The sequence below is a fragment of the Corapipo altera genome, unplaced genomic scaffold, assembly GCF_003945725.1.
Source record: "Corapipo altera isolate COAL_440 unplaced genomic scaffold, ASM394572v1 73, whole genome shotgun sequence".
Taxonomy (NCBI): domain Eukaryota; kingdom Metazoa; phylum Chordata; class Aves; order Passeriformes; family Pipridae; genus Corapipo; species Corapipo altera.
In genome coordinates this window covers 1,226,890-1,251,121 of record NW_020884957.1, presented here as the reverse complement: position 1 = coordinate 1,251,121, position 24,232 = coordinate 1,226,890, and the positions used below count along the sequence as shown (strand labels likewise).

Below are 24,232 nucleotides of genomic sequence, written 5' to 3'. Positions count from 1 at the left end.
AGTAACAGCTCTTTGCAGTACATGTGTAAATATTTACATCCATTTCCCGCCCACTTGGTAAAGCACTCCGTTTTTGTACAGTACAAAGTGCTTTGTATACAGAAAAAAACACACTGTTTAGTTCGTAGGGTTTGTTTTGAGGGGGCGTTATGTTTATTTAACAGAAGGCCAAACTAGTCGTAGCATGTATTTTGTAGGGTAGTCCTGCTTTCATCCAGTTTCACAGCTGGGCCAGCAGATTTATGATGAGGTGATGGACTTCTTCAAGGTCAGGTGGTGAATCAGTGGTTGGGTAGAACATCAGGTCGTGCTGACTCCAGCGCTTTGTTTAAAAGTTCCAGCACACAGCTCTGGCTTTGCAAATTACTGCAGAATATAAACCAAACTTATCTCCAGCCCTGCAGTTAATTTCAATAAACAAATTTTGTGGGAGCTGTTATGTTTATTTAAAATGAGCTTGATGGGTACTGAGAGGCTCAGACTTGCCCTTGTAGGGGGGATTTCTGGAAATGATTGTGGTGATTCTTTTTCACTCTTTGAAGAGATTTGAGTGCTTAAAACCACATATTTAATATAAGTAAATGCATGCATCAGCTACTGCTGCTTTATGTTTACTGCAGAGCAGTAACACGTGCATATCCTCATCCATTTGTTACAACATTGTACCAAGTAGTGCATAAAAGCAAAAGTGACAAACTCGTAGTGTCAGAACAATTGGAAACCTCCTGGCAGGTTTGAGGTGGCATCTCCTTGAGTTGCAGTCAGGTACGGTGAGCTGCAGCACTGAGGATGGCTGGGACTCCTGTAGCCAGCCCTGACAGCAGCTGTGCTTGTAAGGAGCAAGTGTCTAGCTGGCATTTTCTTTTACAGGAACATGCAAGATGCTGTATGGCCATACGTGTTGTCAGAGGGCCTGGCTCTTATTCTCGTGGGCTTGCAGGAGAGGAGGTCCTTAGGTTTAGAGAGATAGTGCCAGGTTCCTTGTGTTGGTGATTTTAACTTTCTCCAGCATTTGTGTAGGTGGAAGGTTCTGGCTGTTGCTTTCAGCCAAGGGCACCACAGGATGCTTGCTGACTGAGGCAGAAATGAATTTGGGAATGCTATTTGCTAATTTCCAATTATGAAACTTAAGAAGTGATACGTATTTTTTTAGACAAAGAGTATTTCTGCTAAACAAAAAAAATTGCAGTTCTACTAATGGAAAAGCACTTAATGTCTGTGTTAGCACAGGTTTGCCAATAGCAAACATCTTGCAACATTGTCCCTTTACCTCTGCTGAGTTCACCCAGAGTAGTGGGACTTCCATGATCTGTCAGCAGCAATTCCTTTATGCTACTTCGTCTGAATTAATGCCTGACTATTCGGATCTGAATGTGCAAGGCCTAATAAGACTGGAAGATGGAGCAATGACATTATTTTTTAACTGTTTTGGTTTGGATTTTTTTTTTCTTTACTTTCTCATCAGGCTGTATTTTGAACAGACATATGGTTTAATTTAATTTTTTCATCAAAATCTGCTTTCGCTAACTTGAGGTTTTAAAACTTTCTTCTGTTAAGCATTGACTGCAGTATTACTGGGGTGCTTCTTTGTGATTTTTTTTTCTTCTACATATGGATGCAAATGGATATATTAATCTCAGTTCTTTTATGATAACTGAGTTATTGCCTTGATTTGAATTCCTCTTATCAGTTGCATCTACATGCAAAACTTGTAGCATGTCAGGAAAGTAAGGTATGCTCTCACTATCTGTCAGATGCAAGGCAAAAATAAAATCTCTAGCTTTATGCATTCAACAGTAAATTAATAGAGATCTTATCAATTGTTAGAGATGTATATTACTAACCTCAGCTGAAAGCTTGATGTGTGGTAGGAAATCAAGCTAATACTTGCTCCATCCGTTAAAAGGAGCAAGCACAGCAAGAGGCCAGGATAATGAGTATAAAGGGATCAGTGAATTTTACTATAGTTTTGAAAGCTCATTATTGAATAACAGGTTTGCAAAAAGGGTTGAAAAAAAAGCCAGCTCCTGCTTTGGAGTACAAGTGGAATTTGAACTTTAAGGGATCTTGGATCCATTACAAATGTATTGAAATACATGGTAGTGTAAGTGTCTGTGGTTTGGTCTCTGAGCTCATGGAAAACTTAGTTTCTGGGAGTATAACTTTAGTATTAAAAGGCCTGTTATTCATTTCTTGTTTTGTGTTTTAAAATAGGTCTGTTGGTCAAAAAGAAAAATAAACCCAGACCACCCCCAAACTGTGCTCTTTGCTTTCATATTTTGTTTGAGAAGTATTGCAGCTTTTTTTGTTGTAAGTAGTCTGAAACAGGTCTATAGTCCTGGGAACATAAGCATTTTTCTTAATAGAAAATACTAATGACTAAGCCCCATTACAAATTGAGAGGAACTTTTCAGCTCCCAGTAAGTTTAGCAGCCATATGTGCAGCAGTTCTGTGGGCAGTAGTTGCACTGTGTTTTCACCTGTGCCTGTTGGGTTTATCCAGAGACTCCTGTTGCCATCCCTGTGGGCTGGATCTAGCCAAAGGTTGGTGAGGTTGAGCAGCCAGTGGGGTAAAAGTTGTATATCTGATGTGAGCACAGCGTGTTGAGTGTGGTCACTGGAGTAACCAGAATCTCCACTTCTGAATGCCTCTTCCCACTGGAAATAAACATTTACTGGTTGCTGATTTGAATGCACTTCTTTTCCATGGGATCTAGCAGTGGTTATTCGTAGTGTTTACTTGAACTTGTCTCAGTGGTGTTATCTTCTGAGAGCTTTAGACAACATAGTAGTTCTCACTAACATTTAAAACTGCCTTGTGTTTCAGGAGTGTGTCCTGTGCCCTTCCTAAGTGGCAGATTGCTGTGTGTGCCTCAATAGCTTGAATTGTGCAATCTCTGTTCCCTGTGGTCAGTGTCCTGTTTGAAGCATCTGCCTGTAGTGTTGTGTTCCAGGGTGATGTCTCTCCACTGGTTAAAAACATCTTTCAGAGATTGCTGAGTTGACAAAGCTTTGCATGCTAACTCACATTTTGCACCATTATTTGGAAATGAGATTGTCTTTCTCACCCCTCCTTTTCTTCAGAACACTTTCTTGGAAGTGGTTTGTGCAAAGTCAAAATAAAAATCTCTGTGTGGGCACTGCTACCACTGTAACCTCAGCTGATGTAGCTGAGTGGTCTCACTGCAGTGGTGCAGTTTTATAAGGAGAAGGACATGCTTGCAGTTAAGTGCTGATTTTTTGGGGGTTAAAGCTGTTCTCGTTTCTTCACAACTAGGCAGAAAAGTCTTGGACCCTGGGCCAGTCAGCGTGGTTTGCATCTCAAATGCACATAAAAAAGGGTCAAGTGATTTTGGAAATAGCTGAAACAACTCTGTTGGAAAGGGTTTGACTTCAAGTTGCTGGCACTATTAGTAGACTGAAAGACCTTTGGACTGCTGGAGCCCACAGCACCAAGGGAATAATTTTTGAGTTTTATTACTTTTGTGCATGTTTTAATTGGATTGAACTGTGCCCCAAGAGGCCTGGAAAAACATTTTGGCACATGTGCTAGCACTTCCCTGGCTGCGTGGACAGTACTAACCGTGGAACAAGTAAATCCAGTAGCCTCATGAGCAAAAGAAAATTCACTGAAAAAGCACTATCACTGTAATCATGCTGAGGTCAAGGGCCTCTCCTGGGAAAACCGCTCGTATCTGTGATTCACAGGATGCATCATCAGGATCTAGTGTAGACCTGTCTTAATGGAAGAAGCCTCTGGTGATGAGAAGTAAATTTGTGTGCAGACCAGTGCTTGCTTACTCTGTTAGCAGTCCTGTATGTCTGGGTGCTTGAGTTACCTTGCTCTGAGCAAGGAAGGAGCAGATGAAGGGGATCAAAATTAGTGCTGTTTGAACTTTGTTATCTGACAATTCCACTGACAAGTCATGTGCTTTCTTTGACTTGTCCTCTCCAGAAGTGCATTTTGGTAGTCTAGGTTAGACCATTCCCTCACCAGCAGGCTTCCTCTGCTAGTACCTGGGCTGCATGTACTGTGTTTCCCTGCCTGGGAACATAAAGCAGTGTCTGATGGACATACTCTCGTGGTGGGGTGGGGATTCTAATCTCTTTTTGTGCAGCATCTGATAAAGGGGCCTATTTTGGTCTTGGTCAGATCAGTTAAATCAAACCCTATAAATAACAATATTTGAATCAGGTGCTCTAATTTAGATGGTGATGGGAACCTGCATAGCTTGTTTTTAGGGATGCTGAGTTTCTTCCCAGCAGCTTACAGTTGTTGAATAGTTGATATTAAAATTTTGTACTTGACTTCCAGTGTCCCAGTTTGAGCCTCGTTTTCCTTTTTTGGTCTGTTTCCTTCTCTGAATATTTCAGCTACAAAGGAATCTACTTAATGGAAAATCATGGGGACTGTCTTTTAATTTGGTGCTTTGGAAGCTCGCATTTATACCTGCGCAGTTGTTGCACATGATATGCTCCTGTGGGGTGTGTTTTTTCCCCATAGCATAGTAGTATTTTTGCAGAGAAGCACAAGATTGTGTATTTTCCCTTGAGTCTGCTAGGCATGCAAAGCCTTGGGATGGTGGTGTCAGCAAATGTGTTGGGTTGACTGAGCTTTTTCACAAGTGAAGCCCAGAAATGAGAACTTCCAAAATAGCAGTAGTTTTGTATTCTCTACAATACAGAGATTTCGTGAGAATAACTAATATAAATTAATTTTTAAACTATGCTAGAAACAAGCACGATTTTCTTGTACCTACCTGTCTTGAACTAAATGAGACATTGGGTGATTCCTCACTGGTACCTCAGTGGATGTAACTCACTGTTGAAGGTCTTTGCATGCTTTGCCTGTGTGTTGTTTGTCAGTGTGTATGTTGACAGAAAAATGTATGAAGATACTAGTATAAAAATTTGTACTTGAAGCCATGGTAATGTGGAATGACAGATAAATAATGGTTCTTTTATTTGAATAATTGGTAACAGTTCATTTTGCTGAAAGGAAGGAAATTGTATAACTGAGTTCTGAAGCATACACAGGTGAGATGGAAGAGGAGAGAAAAATAATAGAATCATAGAATCATTTCATTTGGAAAAGACCACTAAGACTGTTGAACCCACCTGTTAATCCAGCACTGCCATTGCTTGAATCATGTTAGGTAAATACTCTCAGGGTGAAGTAACATTAGCTCAGGCCATGGGGAGCTAAATAAAATGGTTGTTTAATGCATCCTTTGTCTTCTAATCTGGTGCTGTTTGTTCTGTAGAAGAATTTTTCATTGTTATAGGTTGTATGCTGTACTGCAGTAGATTCAGGCAAGTATACACATCAGCTTGTAAGTTACATGGATAAAACCACTCAGACCAACTCTGCATTTTTTTTCTTCTACATTCCTTGCAGCAGAACTTAGTTTCTTTCTAATGAGAGGGAGAAAAAAATTACAAAATGAAAAAAATTAGAGTCCTTGCTCACCTTGCGTTCCATCAGAACCATAATGAACAACACAGTGGACTTTGCAGACTACTGGAAATTTATAGTGAATAATTCTAACATTTAAAGGGATAGGGACTGGGACATAAAAAGCTAGGCAAGCCATGCACTCCTCCGTGCCCTGCAGTTTCCCCTGTTGATCTCTAAAGCTGAATTCTAATACGTGTGTTTATCAGAAAACACAGTAAAATAAACTTCTTTGAATAGTTGGGAGTAGACTGGAAAGGTAAGTGGAGGGCAATGCTATTGACTAGTAGACGAGACTGCCATGTCCGTGTATCTCTCTTGCAACTTTTTCTCCAATTCAAGGAATCAGAAAAGGTGGTCCAATTTTAATCTGTTTGTTCTAATTGGTTTTTAGTAACATACCAGAATAATCTCACTGTATTTCATATTGAACTAGCTAACCCTCATTTTAAATAATATAGACTGGAGCTTTTACAGCTTCATGTGCCTGAGGTTTGTCAAAGTAAATTCAAAAATAAACAACAGTATCCTTGCAAAGACAGAAAAATACTGGTGTATTTTTCTTTGCAGCAAAAGGTTGGGTTTTTCATTCCAGGGCTATAAACATTACGGTTATGTGTAATGCTACCAAGTAATTATCTGAATATAAGACATCTTTGTTGTCTGTCTCTGTAATTCTGACACAACTACTGAAGAAGTACTGTCCTTATTTGGGACAGAAAAAAAAATGCTGTGAATTGCTCTTTGATGGTATCATGGGAACTAGTTAAAATTGGGCTTCTCCAGCATACACAATACATGCTATCTGGTATGTAATACAAAGTGGTTTTCAAATGTAAGCACAGGTAAGCTATAGAAAATTAAATTGCACACATATGTTTTAATAAGCAGAGCCACCTTCATGTGTGTTGTTTGCCCTTTTGATTCTTGAGTTTTATAGTTCAAATGCAAACCAGCCACTTTATATGCTGATTTTATGGGAGTAACATACAGAACAGTCTGTCAAACGTTTACAGCCAGAAGCAACTTCGTTTCTTTATCAGTATATAATGCACGTTTTCACAGATAAAACAATATCCATGCCATGCAATAAGACGTCTTTGAAAGTGCATCTCTTAACCACTCCATCTGCCCATATTTGTGGATTCATGCCCTGCAATGACCAGTGAGTGCTCCTGTCTTCTCAGCAAGTTCTAGCAGTGCCGCTTGTCTTTTTCTTCAAAGAAACCTATCACAAGAGCATGGCCCAGACAGGCCATGTCAAACCTACCATTCCTTTTTTTTTAAGCTTGAAGATTTTGTATTTAACATCCACAGGCTTTTCACAAGGATAATGAAAAGAGATTCTTACCTGCACATTAACAGAAAATGAACAGTAATACATGCAATATTATCTCTAAGTCTGTAAGAAAGGGGAAATTACACTGAATCTAAGACAGACAGAAGAAAAGTTTTTTTCAGCTGTTCTGTGAATTCTTAGGCTCTTGAGCCTGATATATTTGTTCATGCTTCTTTTAATAGTACCGAGCAAAAGAATGTAATACTGTTTTTCCCCAAGCTAGACATATTAAAATTTAGTAGTGTTTTCATATTTGTACCTAGGAATCTCCAAGAGGTCTTTGTGCCAGACACTGTAAAACTTTATAGCAGAGAGGTAGCTTTTTTCCCTAAAAAATGTTCAGTCAAAGAAATAGCTCACTCTGGCATTCCTAACAATGTATACTTTATTTGAGTAATGATCCAATTTACTAGTATGCATTTGAGAGAGCTTGAGTAATTAGTACCTCATTATGTAATCAGTCTGAGTAATGCTGGTGTTCAGAGCAAGTTAGAAGATAACTGTGGGGTGCCACTTGTAAATAAGAAATTTCTCTTTTTCTCAGTCTAAACTTAAAGATTTTGAACTTGAGTATAAGTATGCATTCATGCCCTTTTCCTTATTTCTGCACAAGATACAGTAGGGTTTATTTATTTATTTATTTATTTAATTAATTAATTAATTTAATGAAAAAAAGTCTGTCGCTTTTTTTTTTCCTCTTTACTCCACTTCTTCCCTTTCTCTTCACCATGGTTTCATGATGACTGAGCTATTGTGGAATATTCAGCTGGTTTTGTTGATCTTAAACCAGAGCAGTCCTTGGGCAGAGGAGGTCTGGAAAGCTTCGGCTGGGTGGTGTTCCCTCCTGAAAACTAACTGAAGATGTCATAAATGACTTGTCAGGGGCACTCCAGCTCCTCCAACTCAGGGGAGGCTGGCATGTGGCTGCCGGAACCCTCTGACTTCAGCTGCATGCGGGTCTGAGGGATCTCAGTTGAGCTCTCAGGGAGTGGATCTGGGTTTCACGTTTGTGATGAAAAATGTTTAACCACCTTGGCTGCTATCTTAAGATACGTGCAGCTTTGTTTCATGCTTGTCCAAACCTGTTTTGTTCTTTCTTGCAGCAGACTCTCCTCTTACTGCAGCTGGAAAAGTAGGGGGGTGGAGAGCCAGTCCTGATTATGCCAGTTTAAGATTTCCTTGCTGACAAGTGTTGTGGCTTTCCAGAGCAGTTCAGCCTAACAAGGCGTGTTGGTGGGCACCTTGTTTAGAGAATATCATGCAAACATGAGAGCCCTGAATGTCTTGAGGCTTTGACATTTGTGCCACAGCTAGCAAAGGGCCTTGGTAACTTTTTAGGAGGAATTCATGGTTGAAGAGAGCAAAACAAGGCCCTGCTGCAACAGGCTCATGTGTGTAGCGATACTGGCCCACAGCGCTTCTCCTGGAGCTGCTGGTCATCTGCTGGAGACTGCTGATGTTGTCTAACCACACTGGTCCTGGAGAAAAGTAAGACTCCAAGGGCAGAATATGCTCTGTAAAATGGTAAAATAAGATGGCTTTGCGCTTTTTGAGAATAATAACATTTATGATGATTTTTGATGCTAAAACCTCCTTGAATAGTTAACCTATCAGAATATATTATTAAAAAAGCCTAACTTTTTGCTTACTGTACAGAAGAATTATTCCAGCTTCTTCCTCCTTTCTTCTGTCAGTTACTATTTTTGCCAAGTTGCCTGAGCAGCAGTAAGAGCAGAGGGACTCCCTGCCCTCTGCAGTGACCCATGGTTGTCTGATCGTAGAAAGGCAAGGTCCCTTGTTCCTTCCCTCTGCAGACACAGAGTCCTTTTTCATGGTCCTGCTAGCAGGACATGTGAGAGCACTGCCTCTCAGGAGAGATTATTGCAGAATTATTATTTCAGAGGATTTGCAGACATGGGCAGCCGTCCCTGCAGTAATCATACACTGGCAGGTTCATCTCCAGCATATGGAAGCTGGTATGTCTATTTTTTTTATTTCTAGATTGAAGCTGACAATCTCCCCATACAGCCATCTCCCTATCTTCTGGGAGAAATAGGAGTGTGAGATGCCCCTAGTTCATGTAGGACGTGCTGGGAAGAGCAGTATAGCCCTACTTAGCCACAGAAACAGCACTGTGGACCAGGGTGTTGAGGTTCAGTGTCTCAGTCTCTGGGAAGAGTGGTTTAATGGGGTGCAGAGCTGAAGCTGAATTTCTTCTCTTTATCTCTGGCAAAGCCAGTAAATCCTTCCAGCATGGTGCATGAAGCTTTTTGTTGTGGCCTCTATTAGCACTGACACGGGTTGTGGTGAGCTTTACTACGGAGCCCAGGGAAATCAGCAGAAAAGCTGAGTGAATGATCCTTCCTAGACCCAGGCTAATTCTACACATGGACTATCCCGTGTCTCTGAACTGCAAGTACTGGCATCGTGGTTAACACATCTTGGTGGGAGGAAACTGTCCTCCTGCTGTATGGAGCCAGCTGAGATTTAGCTCCAGGCTAGACTATGAAATATGGCTAAAGAGCATCTTCTGTCCCAAGACTGTGCTGCTCCTTCCAGTCGCTATAAGTGGCACTGGGTAATTCTGAGTGTGGATAAACCACCTGCACTTCTTTTTTTTTTGATTTGCCAGTGCTTCCATATTAGCAAAAAAAAATTTGTTGATATTTAGGGTGCATTTTTGGGCGGGGGAAAGTGTGCTGTTGTGCGATTTGTGCTAACTTGGGCAGGTTAAAAGGCAGCTTTGGACACCTGCTGGTATGTCCCTGCCTACAGTATAATTACCTCTGCATGTCAGAACCAGGCACATAGGAGTGGTCACCTCTTCCCACTGTTGTCTGAGGGTAGCTTCCAGTTATCTTCAGTTAGAGCTGGAAAAAATCCCAGTCACTGTTTAACTGAATTAATGGCTGTAGTGACAAGAGGGAGTGGCCATACTGTTTCTCCTCAGACAGCTCTTTCCTGAAAGGCTGATGAATTGTTTTGAGATCAGTACAAATGATAAAAATGAACTTTGAAATGGCATAGCCTTGTTAACAAGGCTGCTATAGAAACTGTACTGTGTGCTTAGGTTTGGGGGAAATGCCCAATGTTTCATGTTCACCTGCCCATAATTTTGCTTTGAGTATTCTCCATTGTGTGTCATGTGTCATCATGTCCATATTTATTTTCATGGATAGATGTCCTTAGGAGCTTAATGTGTTCAGATCCTCCCTTTTCTACATAATTTTTGTGGAAGGGAAGTTGAATAGACAGTTACCTCATTAAAGGATTGCTTTGAGCTGTAGATAAAATATACCCTTGGCTCTCTTCCTAGCAGTATAGCTGTGTCAAAACCTCACACCACAGGCCACCTGCAGGTACAGCAGGTAGTAAACACTGGCTTAATGAAAAGCCCCTCTGATCCTTTAAATACAAGAAAAGAGTGACTGAGGGGCTGATGTTCAAGCAAGGGTTGTACCCAGTTCCTATTTCCTGGGCTTGAGCAACAGTAGGTAGTGCCAGGGGTGTGGGTAGGAGCGTGACATGCAGATTGCCAGTAAAGGGGAGGGGTTGGTTTGTCTTTACCAGGCAATTACTGATACTGTAGAAATACCATTTCGTGATATTGGGGGAAAAAAAATTAAAAGTGAGCTTTAAAAAGAACTGTGAAGGGACTCTGGGTTTTGCTGTCTTTTAAAACAAGGAGCTCATGCTTCAGTTTGAACTTAGGCTTTCACAATTGGAAATTACATGAAGCTGTGTCAGGGGATTTTAGATTAGATATTAGGTTCTTCACTCAGAGTGCGGTTGAGCACTTGAACAGACTTCCTAGGGAAATGGTCATGGCACCAAGCCTGCCAGAGTTCAAGGAGCGTCTGGACGATGTTGTTAGTCACATGGTTTAGTTTCAGGTAGTTCTGCAAGGAACAGGGAGCTGGACTCTGTGATCCTTAAGGGTCCCTCTCAACTTGAGATATTCTATGATTCAGTGATCTCTGCAAACTCACAGAGCTTTGTACCATGTCTCATATTCAGATTTTTTTATTCTTGTAACATAAGGGCAAAAAAACCAGTAAAACTAATTGTTTTTTTTTTTAAAGAAGCAATGATGAGAGGAGATCCTTATCTAAATGTCAGCTGAGTGACTTCAAAAGGTCTTGAAAATGATCCCGTCAAAGACAATTTCAGGCTCCACCAATTCACTCTCATGTTAATCTCTTGCCTATTCTGCTTCTCTGGAAACATGTCAATATGGAAAGATCTAAAAGGTGTTTTTTAAATTAAGACAGGAAGGTTCTATTGAAGCAGACACATTGCCGTTGTGAACAAAAACTTGTTTGATTAAAAAGCTGAGTACAATCGAATATTGTTACAATGAGGTATACAGTACTTACACTAGCAGAAACCAAGCCAAGATTTGGAGAAACTAAAAAAAATGGGGGGAAGAGGAGGACATAAATTGAGAGTTTTATAGTTAAATGTTGTCAGGAGATCTGAAAGCTGAGATTGCATATTTATGAACTTCCTCTATGCATATGCAAGTTGTCATGTCTTTAATTCACAAACAGCTTTAAAAACAGTCAATGCAAAGGGTGTTTTTTGCCCTCAGCACTGGATTCATGATTAATGCCTGCCAGTATCCTTTTCTTGCTCTATATTACTGTATTGCCCTGATGTGTTTAGGGCATCTTATGTAACATTTACACTCCTATTTCAAATAAGAGCTCTGATTTCTTGTCTGACAGCCCTTGTGTGTTACCTGTGACATTAGGTCCTCCCTTGGGCGTGGGCAGAAAGACAGGGAACCAGCTGACTGACAGCGGGACTGAGGTGCACCTCTGCCAGGGTGGACACTTTAAATTCAAAATTAAATGCATATGTGGGATGGAAAGCAAGTTCTTGCCTTGCCAAAGGGAAGGTGGCAGGCAGGAGAGGACACCAGGAGGTGAAGGAGGGAAACTGGGAGCATAATGTCAGGGTGAGGGGAAGGGAGGAGAAATGAGTGCAGATAGGGGAGATTTTGCAAGAGGAACACAGAGATGGAGATGGTGGTAAGTCCTGGAAGAGAAGCATGCTTTGCTCTGTTGCCAGTGGTGTAAGACCTGCAGGAGGAGAAGGTGTGAGGGCACTGGGTCTGTGGAGGTTACTGCTCGAGCCTCTGTGGGTGATGTGTTTCAGGACAGAGATAGTTGTGGGTTGTAAAACTGTGCAGACCTCTCTGACTGGTGCATTGCTCTAGGAGTGTACTGGATCATACCGCCAGTAGCCATGTGCTGTCTGTACTGTGCTCTTCTGCAGCCTGGCTCCTGGCCAGGTCAGATACCTCACAGCTGGCATGAGGATGGCCCTGGCGCTGGAGCCCGCTGGAGTGCTCCTCCAGGTCTGTCAGCTGGTGATACTCAGCCAGCACCAGGCAAGCGATCCATGAAGCTGTGATGTCCAGCTGCATCTGACTGGGTTGGACCAGGCCTGACAGAAGGAGTAAGGGAAACCTAAGCTCTGTATTGTCTCAGTGCACTGAAATTTGCTGTCAAGGCCATCCATTTCCAAGCCTTTTTTCTGGGTCTGTTTTGTTTTTATTCCCTTGCAGCCCTCTGCAACTGCAGCCTTGCAGAGGGAGTGCCCTAGCCCAGTGGCTGTGGTCTTCCTGTGCAGGGGGATCAGCTCTCTCCAGGGTGATACAAGGACCTTTCAACCATTACAGCTGGTGCTGTGGCAGAGCCTCATTGGTTTTGGTAATAATGCAGTGGTGATAGGCACCACAAACTTTCCTGAGACGAGCTTCCTGCCAAGCAGCTGTACCTGTCAGCAGCTCCCTAGGTAGCTCCTGGTCCCCCCTGTGCACAGCTTCATGCAGGTGGGACAGTCTCTACAGGATTTGGGCACCATTGGTACCCATGGACTATGAGGGCTGTGCCAACAGCCCAGGCAGGGTCAGTTCATAGCAAGGTCAGAAGAAGGTAGAGGGATGAAGCCCAAAGGCTCATGATGGCATTGCTCAGATTTTATTTGGCATCCCAGAGAGCATCACTGGTGTATCACCTTCTCTGGCAAGCCTTCATTTGGAATAGGATTTGCTCTGCAGGGATGGCCCCTTGGAGCTCTGACTCCCATGGAAGCATTGCTGCGAAGTTGCACACAGGCCGCTGCTATTCTAGTCTCAGAGACAGTCCAGTCAGCTACCTACCAGGGTTTTCCTCTTTTTTTGTCTTTGTTTTTAGGAAAAAACCCTATTGAGATGAATTACGTTGTGTCTCAATAAAGCTGGTATAATTTGTAGGCTGCTTATTGAACACAGTTGTTCTACTTCTTGGAAGCAGGGCATTTTTTTCAGATTCAGTCTTGTTCATTCAGTTGCAAGTAGACATTGTTTATCTCATGTGAATCACTGAATAAATATGAATTTGAAACTTAAAGTTTCACTTGTTACTTGCCCTGTAAATGATGTTGACAGGAAAGCTAAGGCTTTCAGTGCCTGCCATTGTCCATCTGCTTTTCCATTGTGTGTAAAAGGATGAATAAAGAGTGAGGCTTTTTTAGTGTTTTGTTCTTCCTCCTGAGAAGAGGAAACCATCAGTTTTTACCCCCTTGTCCTTTGACCTAGTAAAGCAAAAGGAATATTGCCCTTTTTTTCTGTTTACTGGGTGCTACTTAGGGTAACACTGACTTGGAAGGGCCTTTGGTGGAGTGTCCCAGGAGAGATGGAGGATTGAACCCATGGGGAACATGGGTCCGACCTTCTGTTTCTCTGCTATGTGATGGAGTCTGCTCTGGGGTCAGAAGCCTCTTCCCTGGCTTCCTGTGCAACCAAAGCTGGCTTCCAGTTGAGACCCTGGTGCTGATCAGCTATCTGGCAGGGAGCTGAAGGCCCATCCTGTGGTACATCTGTGTCTTCCCCTTGGACTGCTTCATTCTGTCCAGGATTGTGGGAAAGCTTGAGCAGCTGCAATCCTCCTGTTTCTTTAATCACAAGGAGAAAGGAGCACTTTTCCATGGTCAAGAAGGTGCTGGTGACATGCCAGAAGTGTTGCACATTTTCTGTAGAGCTACAGTAACGGTATTTATAGGTGGACCTCTTAAACACTGAGCTTTGTTGAGTCTACAGGTACTGTAAATTATACAAGGTCACTTGGAGACAAGGTATAGATGCACTTTTTTTCCCTTGTAAAAATTAGTAGGGAACTGCCTAGAGGCTTGGCTTACAATAGTATACTCGGTAAAATGGATGTGTTTAATTTGAATTAAATTTCTTACTTGTCTTTGTAGGCAAGCCCAATTGAAAGGTCATAAGTGCTGAACCACTAATTTGAAGCTTGTTCATACTTGATGATAGAGCTTGTCTATGAATGGAAACAGTTCAGTGTATGGAGTACACTGCCTTGAAGTGCCTCTCATGGAATAGGTGTTAGGTGGGAAGTGTTGATCAGACAAGCTTATTGACAGCGGTCAGTGGGTAGGGAAACAACAAAGAGGCACGATTGAGTGGGTTTGCTGAGCTGTGCTGTGGCGATGACCAGGACTGCTGTCCTCGTAGTGTGCTTCCCCACACTGTGGAGCCTGGGAGCAAAAAGGGATATTCTGCGTGGATGTGAGAACCCAAAAGTTGTAGTAGGAAAGCTTTCAGGGGAGGTGCTACAAGCCATTGCTGGTGCTGTCTCCGCTGAAGGCTGGGGAGAAGGTGGGGGAAGGCTCTGGGGCAGACTCCCAGCACTTGAACCTGGGAGCAGCTACTGACCAGGCCTCAATGAGTCTGAGCAGGGATATGAAAAGTGGACTGAGAGGAAGGGTTTGGAATGGATTTGATTGATAGGACGAAGAACAAAGACTGAAAATGGCAGGAACTAAAGTGAGCAGAAGTTAAGAATAAAGTACAAGATTACACACAATTTACAGGTTATGTTTTACTCAACTAATTGGGAAGGTGCAGTAATGTGCTAAGTGGTCATTGAGACACTTTACATTAGAGATCAAGATTAATATCTAACTGGAAAGGGAGGCTGGGGAGTGGAGTGATTCCTAGCATAAATGGGGAGGAATTTTACAGAATAGGTGGCTGATTCTCAATTGATGTGTGTATGGGATTGTTGCTCGAAGAAAAGGCCAGTTAGTCACAATAGTAATGATATCTGTTTGGTAATATTTTTTTCTTGACATCAGTAGATGCCTTACATAAGATTATTTCATTTTCCTTCATAGTTTAATAGGTAAGAAACCTCATTGTGGCATTTTCTTAGTTGCTTTGAATGAGATTAAATTATGTTACATCAAAGCAAGCCTTGGGCCCTGGTACATCTTGTTTCCTGAAGGATTATTTTGGGACAACAAGGTGGATGTCTAAGGTCAGCTGTTACAGAGAAATAGTAAATTATTGGACAAAAACATTTCTTGGGTCGCAGTCTTGTCATGATTAACCATAGAATTTTAAAATGTCAGTAGTTCATCTGCTTTACATTTGGTCTTAAATTACTTTTGATTTATAAGAGAGCCTCCTTGTCCTGTATTTTAAGTATCTACTTAGACAGTAGATCTTTTCAGGAAAAAAGAGTAAACTACTACATTTTAATTTTTTGTTTAATCTCTGGGTCCTTGGACTTGTCATGATTTATTTTCTTCCCTGGAACGTCACATTCCACAGCTTGTAATGTGAGCTCAAGGCCTCTTTTTTCTGCTTGGACTCATGTATAAAGACATTTTGTAAGATTTATTGCATTCTTTTAGCTTCTAAACACGAGGGAAACACAAATGATGATCCTCAGTTCAGACCAACAGCAGAGAATGAAAAAAGAATCGGTATTCTTAAGTGGATGTTTCTCTGTACAGTTCTGTGGGTTTTACTGGGCTGTGCTCATCTCTGCTATGGTGCCTTAGAAGACCAAGGGCACTGATACTGTGAACACATGAACCGAATCCTCTGGAGCTGCTCTTGAGTCATGTGGATTTTCACGGACATCACTCTAGCCATCGCAGTTGACTCTCTGAAAAACTCACATAGAGCAGTCTCTGCAGTAGTGACAGAAAGGCTGTGAGCTTCACTCTTTGGGTCAATTAGATTTGCTTTCTGGTGCTTGTGGGCTGTCCAGATGCTGTAGCAGTTGGTTTGCTAATATCATAGGCATTATTGAAAACATAGTGGTTGGTTGGTTGTATATTTTTGGTTTGTAAACCTGTCTCTCAGATAACTTCTGTACAATACTTCATTGTCTTCACTTTCCCCATCTTACTGAATTTTGTATTTGCTATATTTTACATTATCCCTCTGGTTATATGGATTTGAGCAACTTAATTTAAATCCAGTGAGTGACAAGACTTTAATATTTCTGTTTTCTGTGTTTGCATATGAGGATTATCTTCTGTAAGACCCTGCAGTTTTTAGAGTACACCTAGAGTTGATAAAAAATTTTCAAGAGAGCAGCAGAGGGAGGTTGGTTGCTCCATTTCTGTTATCCCTACCAAGAGACCCTCTTGATTTATTGCAATAACACTGGTGGCAGGGACATGCTAAGCTGCATAACCATTCCTGAGAACCTCAGCACTCAGTACTTGGCATCAGTCAGGCAGTACCACATCCAGCATGTGTTACTGATGGTGAAGCTGATGGCAGGTGACCAGCTGACGTGGCTGCTGCCTGCATGGTGGGTGACAGCTGTGACTGGTGGTCCGGCTCGAGGGTGCAGCAGGCGTCTTGTCCCCATCTGGAGAGTGGGGGGACAGTACCCATGGCCACCCTTTGCTCTGATCCAATTATCAGTCTTTGAATTAAAGAAAGAAAGAAACTTGAGCCCTCGCTGGCTGGGGGTTGTGTTTGGGAGGGGTGATGGTTCAGGTCACTGTGTGGAAGGGGTGTTTTAAAATGATTGTAACACGTAAGCTTTTCAGTAGACTGTCTTGCAGAGAATAGTTTCAGTAATGATCTAGCTTGCTTCAGGGCTTCCACGGTGCAGACAAGCCTACTTCTATCTTTAAATAAAAATCTCAAAGAATTCTCACTAAAACAATGCAGATTGTTAAATTCAAATACCAAATTGTTGATCAGGAAACTTTTGGAGTACCTTCTGCCTTCCTCCCATCTAATATGGATCATCAGCATGAGGCCAAAACCCCATTTCCTTGTGAAAAACACCCTGAGAGGTTCAGTTGTGTGTGGGCTCTGTGCAGGCTGGAAATCCCAAGTATGACTTTTAGCTTTTGAAAGAAGTGGGGATTGTGTGGGTTTTTTGATGTACATAAGTACTTAATTCAGCATTCTCTTAAACTCACTTGACTCGGCTGTTGTGAAATCTCTTGATGCCATTTAATGACCTGATTCAAGTAGGATTTTTTTTTCACTTGGCATCATGTCATGAAATGATACAGTAAAAGAGAAAGCATGTGTAGTCCTGTCATTGAGGGCCTACTCTGACGTACTTTTGCTTGTGCTAATAAATTGTATTAAAAATTAAATCTTTTGTTAAAATACAATTTCTGTTAGAGCCTGAGTTTAGGGGTATTTTTTTCTGTGCAGCAAATTAATTTCACATTGTTTTGTGATATTCCCCTTAAATTGAAGGCTTGAAAGACAAGTTTTTTTTCTTTTTTTTTTTTTTTTTCTCATGCCAGATTAATTTTGCATGATTGCATTGGTGCCCCGGCTTTTTATGTTGCTTCCTCATTTAAGTCCCTTTTTACTCTGTTCATCACAGCACCAGTAAGCTGTGGAAGCGACAGTAGAACAGTTTTGAAGTATTCTCCTTTCCCAGTGAAATGCACTTGACTCTTGTTTAGCTGAGTTTGCTGTTTTGTCTTGTATTTTTTGAGCTTGTTCTTTTGTTTTTGTTCTTTGCATCGGTCCATCCTATCTGAACCTCTAATTTTCACTTCCATAATAATATTTAGAATTCCTATTTTGCATGCTGTCTCTTTAAGGTTTAATTTAGAGTTTTCCATGTATTCAGTTTGTTTGTTATCTTGAAACATTTATATCTAGAAAGGAAAGGAGTTTTTGCTGAATTCTCATTTAGGGTCTTAAATCTTATTCTAGTTTCCTGCGTATTTCACTTGACCTTCCAGAAATGTCAGCAAGGTCCTTGAGGATGGATGCTCCTGCACTCTGGCAACAGAGTCCTCTTGAAGTTCAGGAGCCAACTTGGTCATCTTCCTCTTCTTTGTGCTGATCCTACAGAATGGCTCTTAGTTCCTATTTCCTGAGGATTTCAAGTGATGTAACATTTCATAACATGATCTTCTAATTAGTAACGATAAAGTTCAACATAGCTTTTCCATGTCCTTATCCTAATAAGAGTGTGATTCAAGATGAAATAATACAAAGCAGGGCTTTCAGGGCTTGAGCAGCAGGGCTGCAAAAAGCCCACTTTAAGGAGTTGAGGTCTGTGCATGTGATCTTGCAGTCCTGTCTCATGACTTGGATCTCATTAGATGATTTTGACTGAGTTTTTACCATGATTCTTGTAAAAATTAAAAAGAAAAGTAGCTACCCAGTGTTGGGGAAGAGGTCCTCCTCCTCTCTAATTTGTGTGGCAGCCATTATTAGTGGTTGGTGTGTTTTCTAGCTGGTCAGTGCACCATCCTATTTCTGACCCAGCTCACAGAATCATTTCCTCACCCAAACAAGAAGGCAATGGGAGAAATGAAAGTATGTGAACAGTGAGCCTGAAGAAGAGAAAATAGTAGTTTTGAGTGGGAAGGATAAATCTGCAGAGACCATATTCAATAGTGCTGCCATGCACAAGTCAGTTGTCACATTGTTTTTCTTGGTGTGTTTCTGTGAATTCTTTACATTAATTAGCATGCTCAGTGATGTATTAGGTGCTCTGCCTACTCTACTAACCTGTGTATCACATATCAAAGAACAGACATCACAAATATGGAGATTATCCTCCTAGAAGTGATGTTTTACTTCCTTTCCATGTTCACAGGATAGGTGCCAGCCCATTTTGGTTTCCTGATTGTCTTAGTAAGTCTATTTTTCCATATCCAGGATGATACATAGCCTTTGTTAAGTTGCTTACTTTTTAGGATTTGCTCTCTTTAAATCCCTTTTATTTCCAGATCTTTCAGCTTGTGGTATTTATGTTCTGCAGTATGACTTTTGGGTTTTTTGTTATGGTTCTTCTGACTAGGAACTGCAGTTTATTACTTTTGAGATGTAATTATCTCTAATTCCGCTTGTGCTCTGTATGGTTAGTCTTGGGACTGCAAACACACATTTCAGCCCCAAAAGTTTTGCTGTGAATTTATGCTTTCCACATTCATTCTGTCTGTTAGATATCTGGACCTCATGCTCCTGTATCATGTACAAGTGGCAGCTCTCTCTGTCCATTCTCTCTGCCCTATACAAATCCTTGTCCTGTCATCTTGATGTTTGTTCACTGCAAAATAAGGTTCCGATCTCTCTGTACCTGTCTTTTTCTCTCAGTTAGGGATTGTGCTTTGGATGCTCTGAATTTATAGAACTTTCTGATGGTTTGCTCACATATCCTGTTGATGTCTGTGATTCTGCCCGGTGTTAGAAATTTGTTTCCTGGATCCCCTTTCTCCCCTAACCTTCCTTTGGCATGCTTTCTGCTTGTGTAAGTGACATCTGTAACGGTGCGATGGCCTGTGCCAGCATTTGTTATGCCTAGGATACTATTTTAATGAACAAATACGTTCAGACAGTACTCCTCTGTCAGCTGATAGGATATCCAAGTACAGAGCTTTGATGTTTATTCTGATCTGCCTTCAGCTTCTTGCTTCTTCAGCCTCTTTTTCGTGCTGGTCTCAGCAGGACAGACAACATCACTGTTTTCCTGGATGGCCTCCTACGATGACACTTGTTCAGTCTTTCATTACCAGGAGCATATGTAAGGTTTTATGCTGAAAAACCTCAGAGGGGTTTTTTCCTTCTGCACAGAGGTGGCCCCTTAGGCAGTGCTGCACAGTGTGACCCCCAGCCTGCAGCAGCAGCCCCCCGGTGCTCACTGGTGCTTGGGCTGATGGTTATGTCTCTGCTTCCATCTGCTTGATAAATATTAGTTTAAAGGATTTTGGAGGGGTTTTGGTTTTTTCTAATGTTTCACATTATCAAAGTATTTGCGTTAATTCCATGCTTTGACTTCCTTACGCTGAAATGGTGCCATTAGCAGGGACGAATAATGCCTGAGGAGCATTGGCTATGAGAAGCAGGCATATGTCTATAAGGGTGATGTGCCAAGATGTAAATTGAAAGGAAATGGGATGCTGAATTCGAAATCTATTGTTTTATAGTCTTTAGTGATGTTATTGGTATTCATAAAAGTTTAGGTAGATTGAGGATGTGTATATCTTAGCATTCTGGTGGATGAGGGGAAGGCTGTGGATGTGGTCTACCTGAACTTCAGCAAGGCCTTTGACACCGTCTCCCACAGCATACTCCTGAAAAAGCTGGCAGCCCACGGGTTGGACAGGGGCACTCTGTGCTGGGTTAGGAACTGGCTGGAGGGCCGGGCCCAGAGAGTGGTGGTGAACGGTGCTCCATCCAGTTGGCAACCGGTCACTGGTGGTGTCCCCCAGGGATCAGTGTTGGGTCCAGTCCTGTTTAATATCTTTATCGATGATTTAGATGAGGGGATTGAGTCCATCATCATCAAATTTGCAGATGACACTAAGTTGGGGGGGGGAGTGTCAATCATCTGGAAGTCAGGAGGGCTCTACAGAGGGACCTGGACAGGCTGGAGAGTTGGGCTGATTCCAATGGGATGAGGTTCAACAAGGCCAAGTGCCGGGTCCTGCACTTTGGCCACAACAACCCCCTGCAGCGCTACAGGCTGGGGACAGAGTGGCTGGAGAGCAGCCAGACAGAGAGGGACCTGGGAGTTTGGATTGACAGGAAGCTGAACATGAGCCAGCAGTGTGCCCAGGTGGCCAAGAAGGCCAATGACATCCTGGCCTGGATCAGGAACAGTGTGGCGAATAGGTCCAGGGAAGTGGTTCTTCCCCTGTACTCAGCACTGGTGAGGCCTCACCTGGAGTGCTGTGTCCAGTTCTGGGCCCCTCAGTTCAGGAAGGATATTGAGGTGCTGGAGCAGGTCCAGAGAAGAGCAACAAGGCTGGGGAAGGGACTTGAGCACAAGTCCTATGAGGAGAAGCTGAGGGAGCTGGGGTTGTTCAGCTTGGAGAAGAGGAGGCTCAGGGGAGACCTCATCACTCTCTCCAACTCCCTGAAAGGAGGTTGTAGCCAGGTGGGGGTTGGTCTCTTCTCCCAGGCAATTATCAGTAAGACAAGAGGGCATGGCCTTAAGCTCTACCAGGGGAGGTTTAGGTTGGATATTAGGAATTAATTCTTTACAGAGAGGGTGATCAGACATTGGAATGGGCTGCCCAGGGAAGTGGTGGATTCTCCGTCGCTGGACATTTTTAAGATGAGACTGGATGTGGCGCTGAGTGCCGTGGTTTAGTAACCACGGTGGTAGTGGATCAGGGTTTGGATTTGATGATCTCAGAGGTCCCTTCCAACCTGGCTGATTCTATGATTCTGTGACAGGGTGGTGTTGGGTCATGGGTTGGACTTGATCTCAGAGGTCTTTTCCAACCTAGTTGATTCTGTGATTCTGGGATATTTGTGATAGCTTTATGGAAGATCTGTAGAAGGGTTTTCTGACTGAGTTTTTTTTAGAGCTTTTACTGTTTGTGTGGAACTAGCTTCAGAAATTAATCTCAGAAGTCAATTATTCATTTCCAAATATCTGATGCATGCTGAACTGAGCATGCTGCTTACGTTAGGAGTAATGACCACTTCCTGACTGGAAAGTTGAATAGAAACATCTTAGTGGATTTCAGATCAAACATATGAACACTTGCAGGCTATTAGAGCAATAATTTTTGTTTTCTGTTTTGCACTGTAAAACATTTCCTTCCGGAGTAATTTGACTATAAGTGGGCTTTACTGTAAGGGGTGTTTTTTTGTTTGGTTAGTTTGGGATTTTTGGGAATGGTTATTGCTTGGTTTATTTTTCTCCCAACAAAGTCTAACAGTAGTCCAGTGTGAAACGAGATTGCATTTACCCTTAAACAGGAAAAGATCTCAGTGCACTGTCAGTATGTACTAGTTTCATATTACCCATGTAGGTATCTGGGGCTTCAGTTGTTATCAGAGAAGCTATACAAGAGGGTATCACTGGAAAACTATTATATTTTACAAGTCTACACACTGATAAACTGGTTAAGAAATAGGAATGGTATGAAAGCTCCGTTCTCAGATGGAAGTGTTTGAGTGTGTGCTCTGATTATTGTATTGTCTTTATTTCCCCTCTTTCAGGTATTCACTTATAAACAGAGCACGATCACACACCAAAAAGTAACACCTATGCATCAAACAAGCACAGAGAGCGTGGAAGACATGGCAGCACTTGTAGATCTCCATGAAGGCTCCATTATGCACAACTTATTCCAGCGATATCAGCAAGATAAAATCTACGTAAGTTTTTTCTAAACTTTAGAAAAATATCCAGAGGGAACGTTTTTGAATGTTTTAAGTACTGTATATGTTTTGCTGTTCTGTGCTATCTCCTCTCCTAATGTTCTCCAGTTCTTTATGTGTCCACATAAAGCTGAAGTATGCCTCATCTAGTGACTTCTCATCAAGAATGATGGAAGGAGAAGGTAGCTCAGGGCTGGCCAGGCAATCCTTCGAAAGCCTTAAAAAACTGGCATGCTGCATACAGTTACACTTTCAGTGACAGGGTTGTGTAAAGGGCTCTTATTTTTCTCTTCTCCTTTAGACTCTGCCCCAACAATATGTACTGTATACATCACCAGAGAGGATGTGGTGGAATTTAGTCTGTCACTGCCATTTGAGATCCTGCCAGGCCAAGATCCAATCCTGATCAGCTTCCCCTCTTCTACTGTAGTAGAAAGGGTATTAGGAAAGAAGCATTATGATTGTCAAGCTGAGGATTTGTGCCATTAGATACAAATAGTTGGAGTTTGGAGTCTGTTAGTCAGTTTCAAAAACTACGCATTAGTCCACACAGAATTCTTTTTCTTAACTCTGTCATGAAGCTTTTTTTCATTAGATTTACCTGCTCCTGAAATATTTTTGTTAATCTTGAACTAACTAAATATGAATCTTTCCTGAATCTGGAAGTACACTAAATGGGAAAAAGATAGAAGGAATATTAACAGCAGTTGCAGATTGCAAAATCAGACTCTTTAGTGGTTCAGTGGTGAGTCATTTTGTTGGTTTAGTTTTTTTTTTCTTTTATTATAATTGCAGAACACAAATGACTTTTGTTTGCGTCACATATCTAGGCCCTTGATTTGGCCATATGCATGCTTTATTTCAAGCTTCATCTATTAAGTTTGGCTTCTTTATTTTTAAATATAAACATACCAAAGTGTAAAATTAAACGTTCCCTATATTTAGAAATTTCTTTATGATAAAAAGCAAAAAAGGGCATAATGAAATAGTATTCCTGTGCACATTACCCTTAAAGTGGCTTGCAGGAAGAATCCTAAATACTGAGGCAGTTCTCTTTACATGAGTCTTTATTTATGGTTTTTTTTCTCAAATTGAATTAACCATTTTGCATTTCAGAAAAATCAGTAAACAGAAAATTAATAGCATATGTCCTGCACGTGTGAGGAAAAATAGCTACCTGATAAAAGTTTAGTTTTCCATCAGTGTTGTCAGATTAGAATATGATACTCAGTATGAGTCAAAATAAAAAAAATATTGTTTTTTGAGTCATGATGTGCACTTGGAGGACATGTCTGTTTTTTAAAAGCATTTGTGTATGTGGGTGATTTTTTTGATGAGGCATAGAATAGCCTCATTCTGAAGAGACGTGTCCTAGCTTATTTCTTAGCTTGTCAAGGCAAGTTTAGGGTGTTCTGATCCTTGGTGCTTTGCGGTGTAGGTTCCTAGACAAACAGGTTTATGTGCTGTTAAAGATGACAGATCTCCAGTTGCTACTGAATAGCATTGTCCCTTTAGTTTTGCTAATTTAACTCCGTAATCTTTTGAATCCACTTCACCTGAAACGTGCTTGAAAAGGTGGTCAAAAAAAAGGTGTGTTTTGAAATGCATATGAAAGCCTCCCTGTTGTCCTGTATATGTAACCAGGACTGGATTTAAGAAGCATCTTCTTTTCTCCAACCTCATTGGTACCCCACTCCTGCTGTGCCAGTAGTAGTGTTTTAGCAGGAGAGGGCTTCAGGAGCAAAAGCACCAAGGAAAGCTGATTAAATGCCTTGAGTAATTTTGTGAAACTCCATAAATATAGGAGCATGTGTTGTAGGAGAGGTTGTTGTCATTGTACAATGAACTGTGTCTTTTCAAACCAAAATTTTTTAACTCCGTAAACAGTTCAATTATATTTTAATGTTTAATGTTTAAAGAGAAAAAAAAGACTGAGAGGTACATAAAGTTTACCTTTGTTGAAGGTGTACTTGCAGCTGATCATTCATACTTGCTCGATCATTCTGCTTTGGGACCAAACTAG

At 41.6% G+C, this 24,232-nt stretch overlaps 1 protein-coding gene across 1 annotated transcript in view; it reads left to right on the top strand.

The window, feature by feature from the left end:
- Window positions 1–24,232, top strand: part of MYO10 (myosin X) — a 161,385-nt gene that overhangs the window by 48,507 nt on the left and 88,646 nt on the right. Inside the window, exon 3 of the mRNA XM_027663778.1 lies at window positions 22,048–22,206. Coding sequence (XP_027519579.1) covers window positions 22,048–22,206 — 159 coding nt within the window. The remainder of the gene's footprint in view (window positions 1–22,047; window positions 22,207–24,232) is intronic.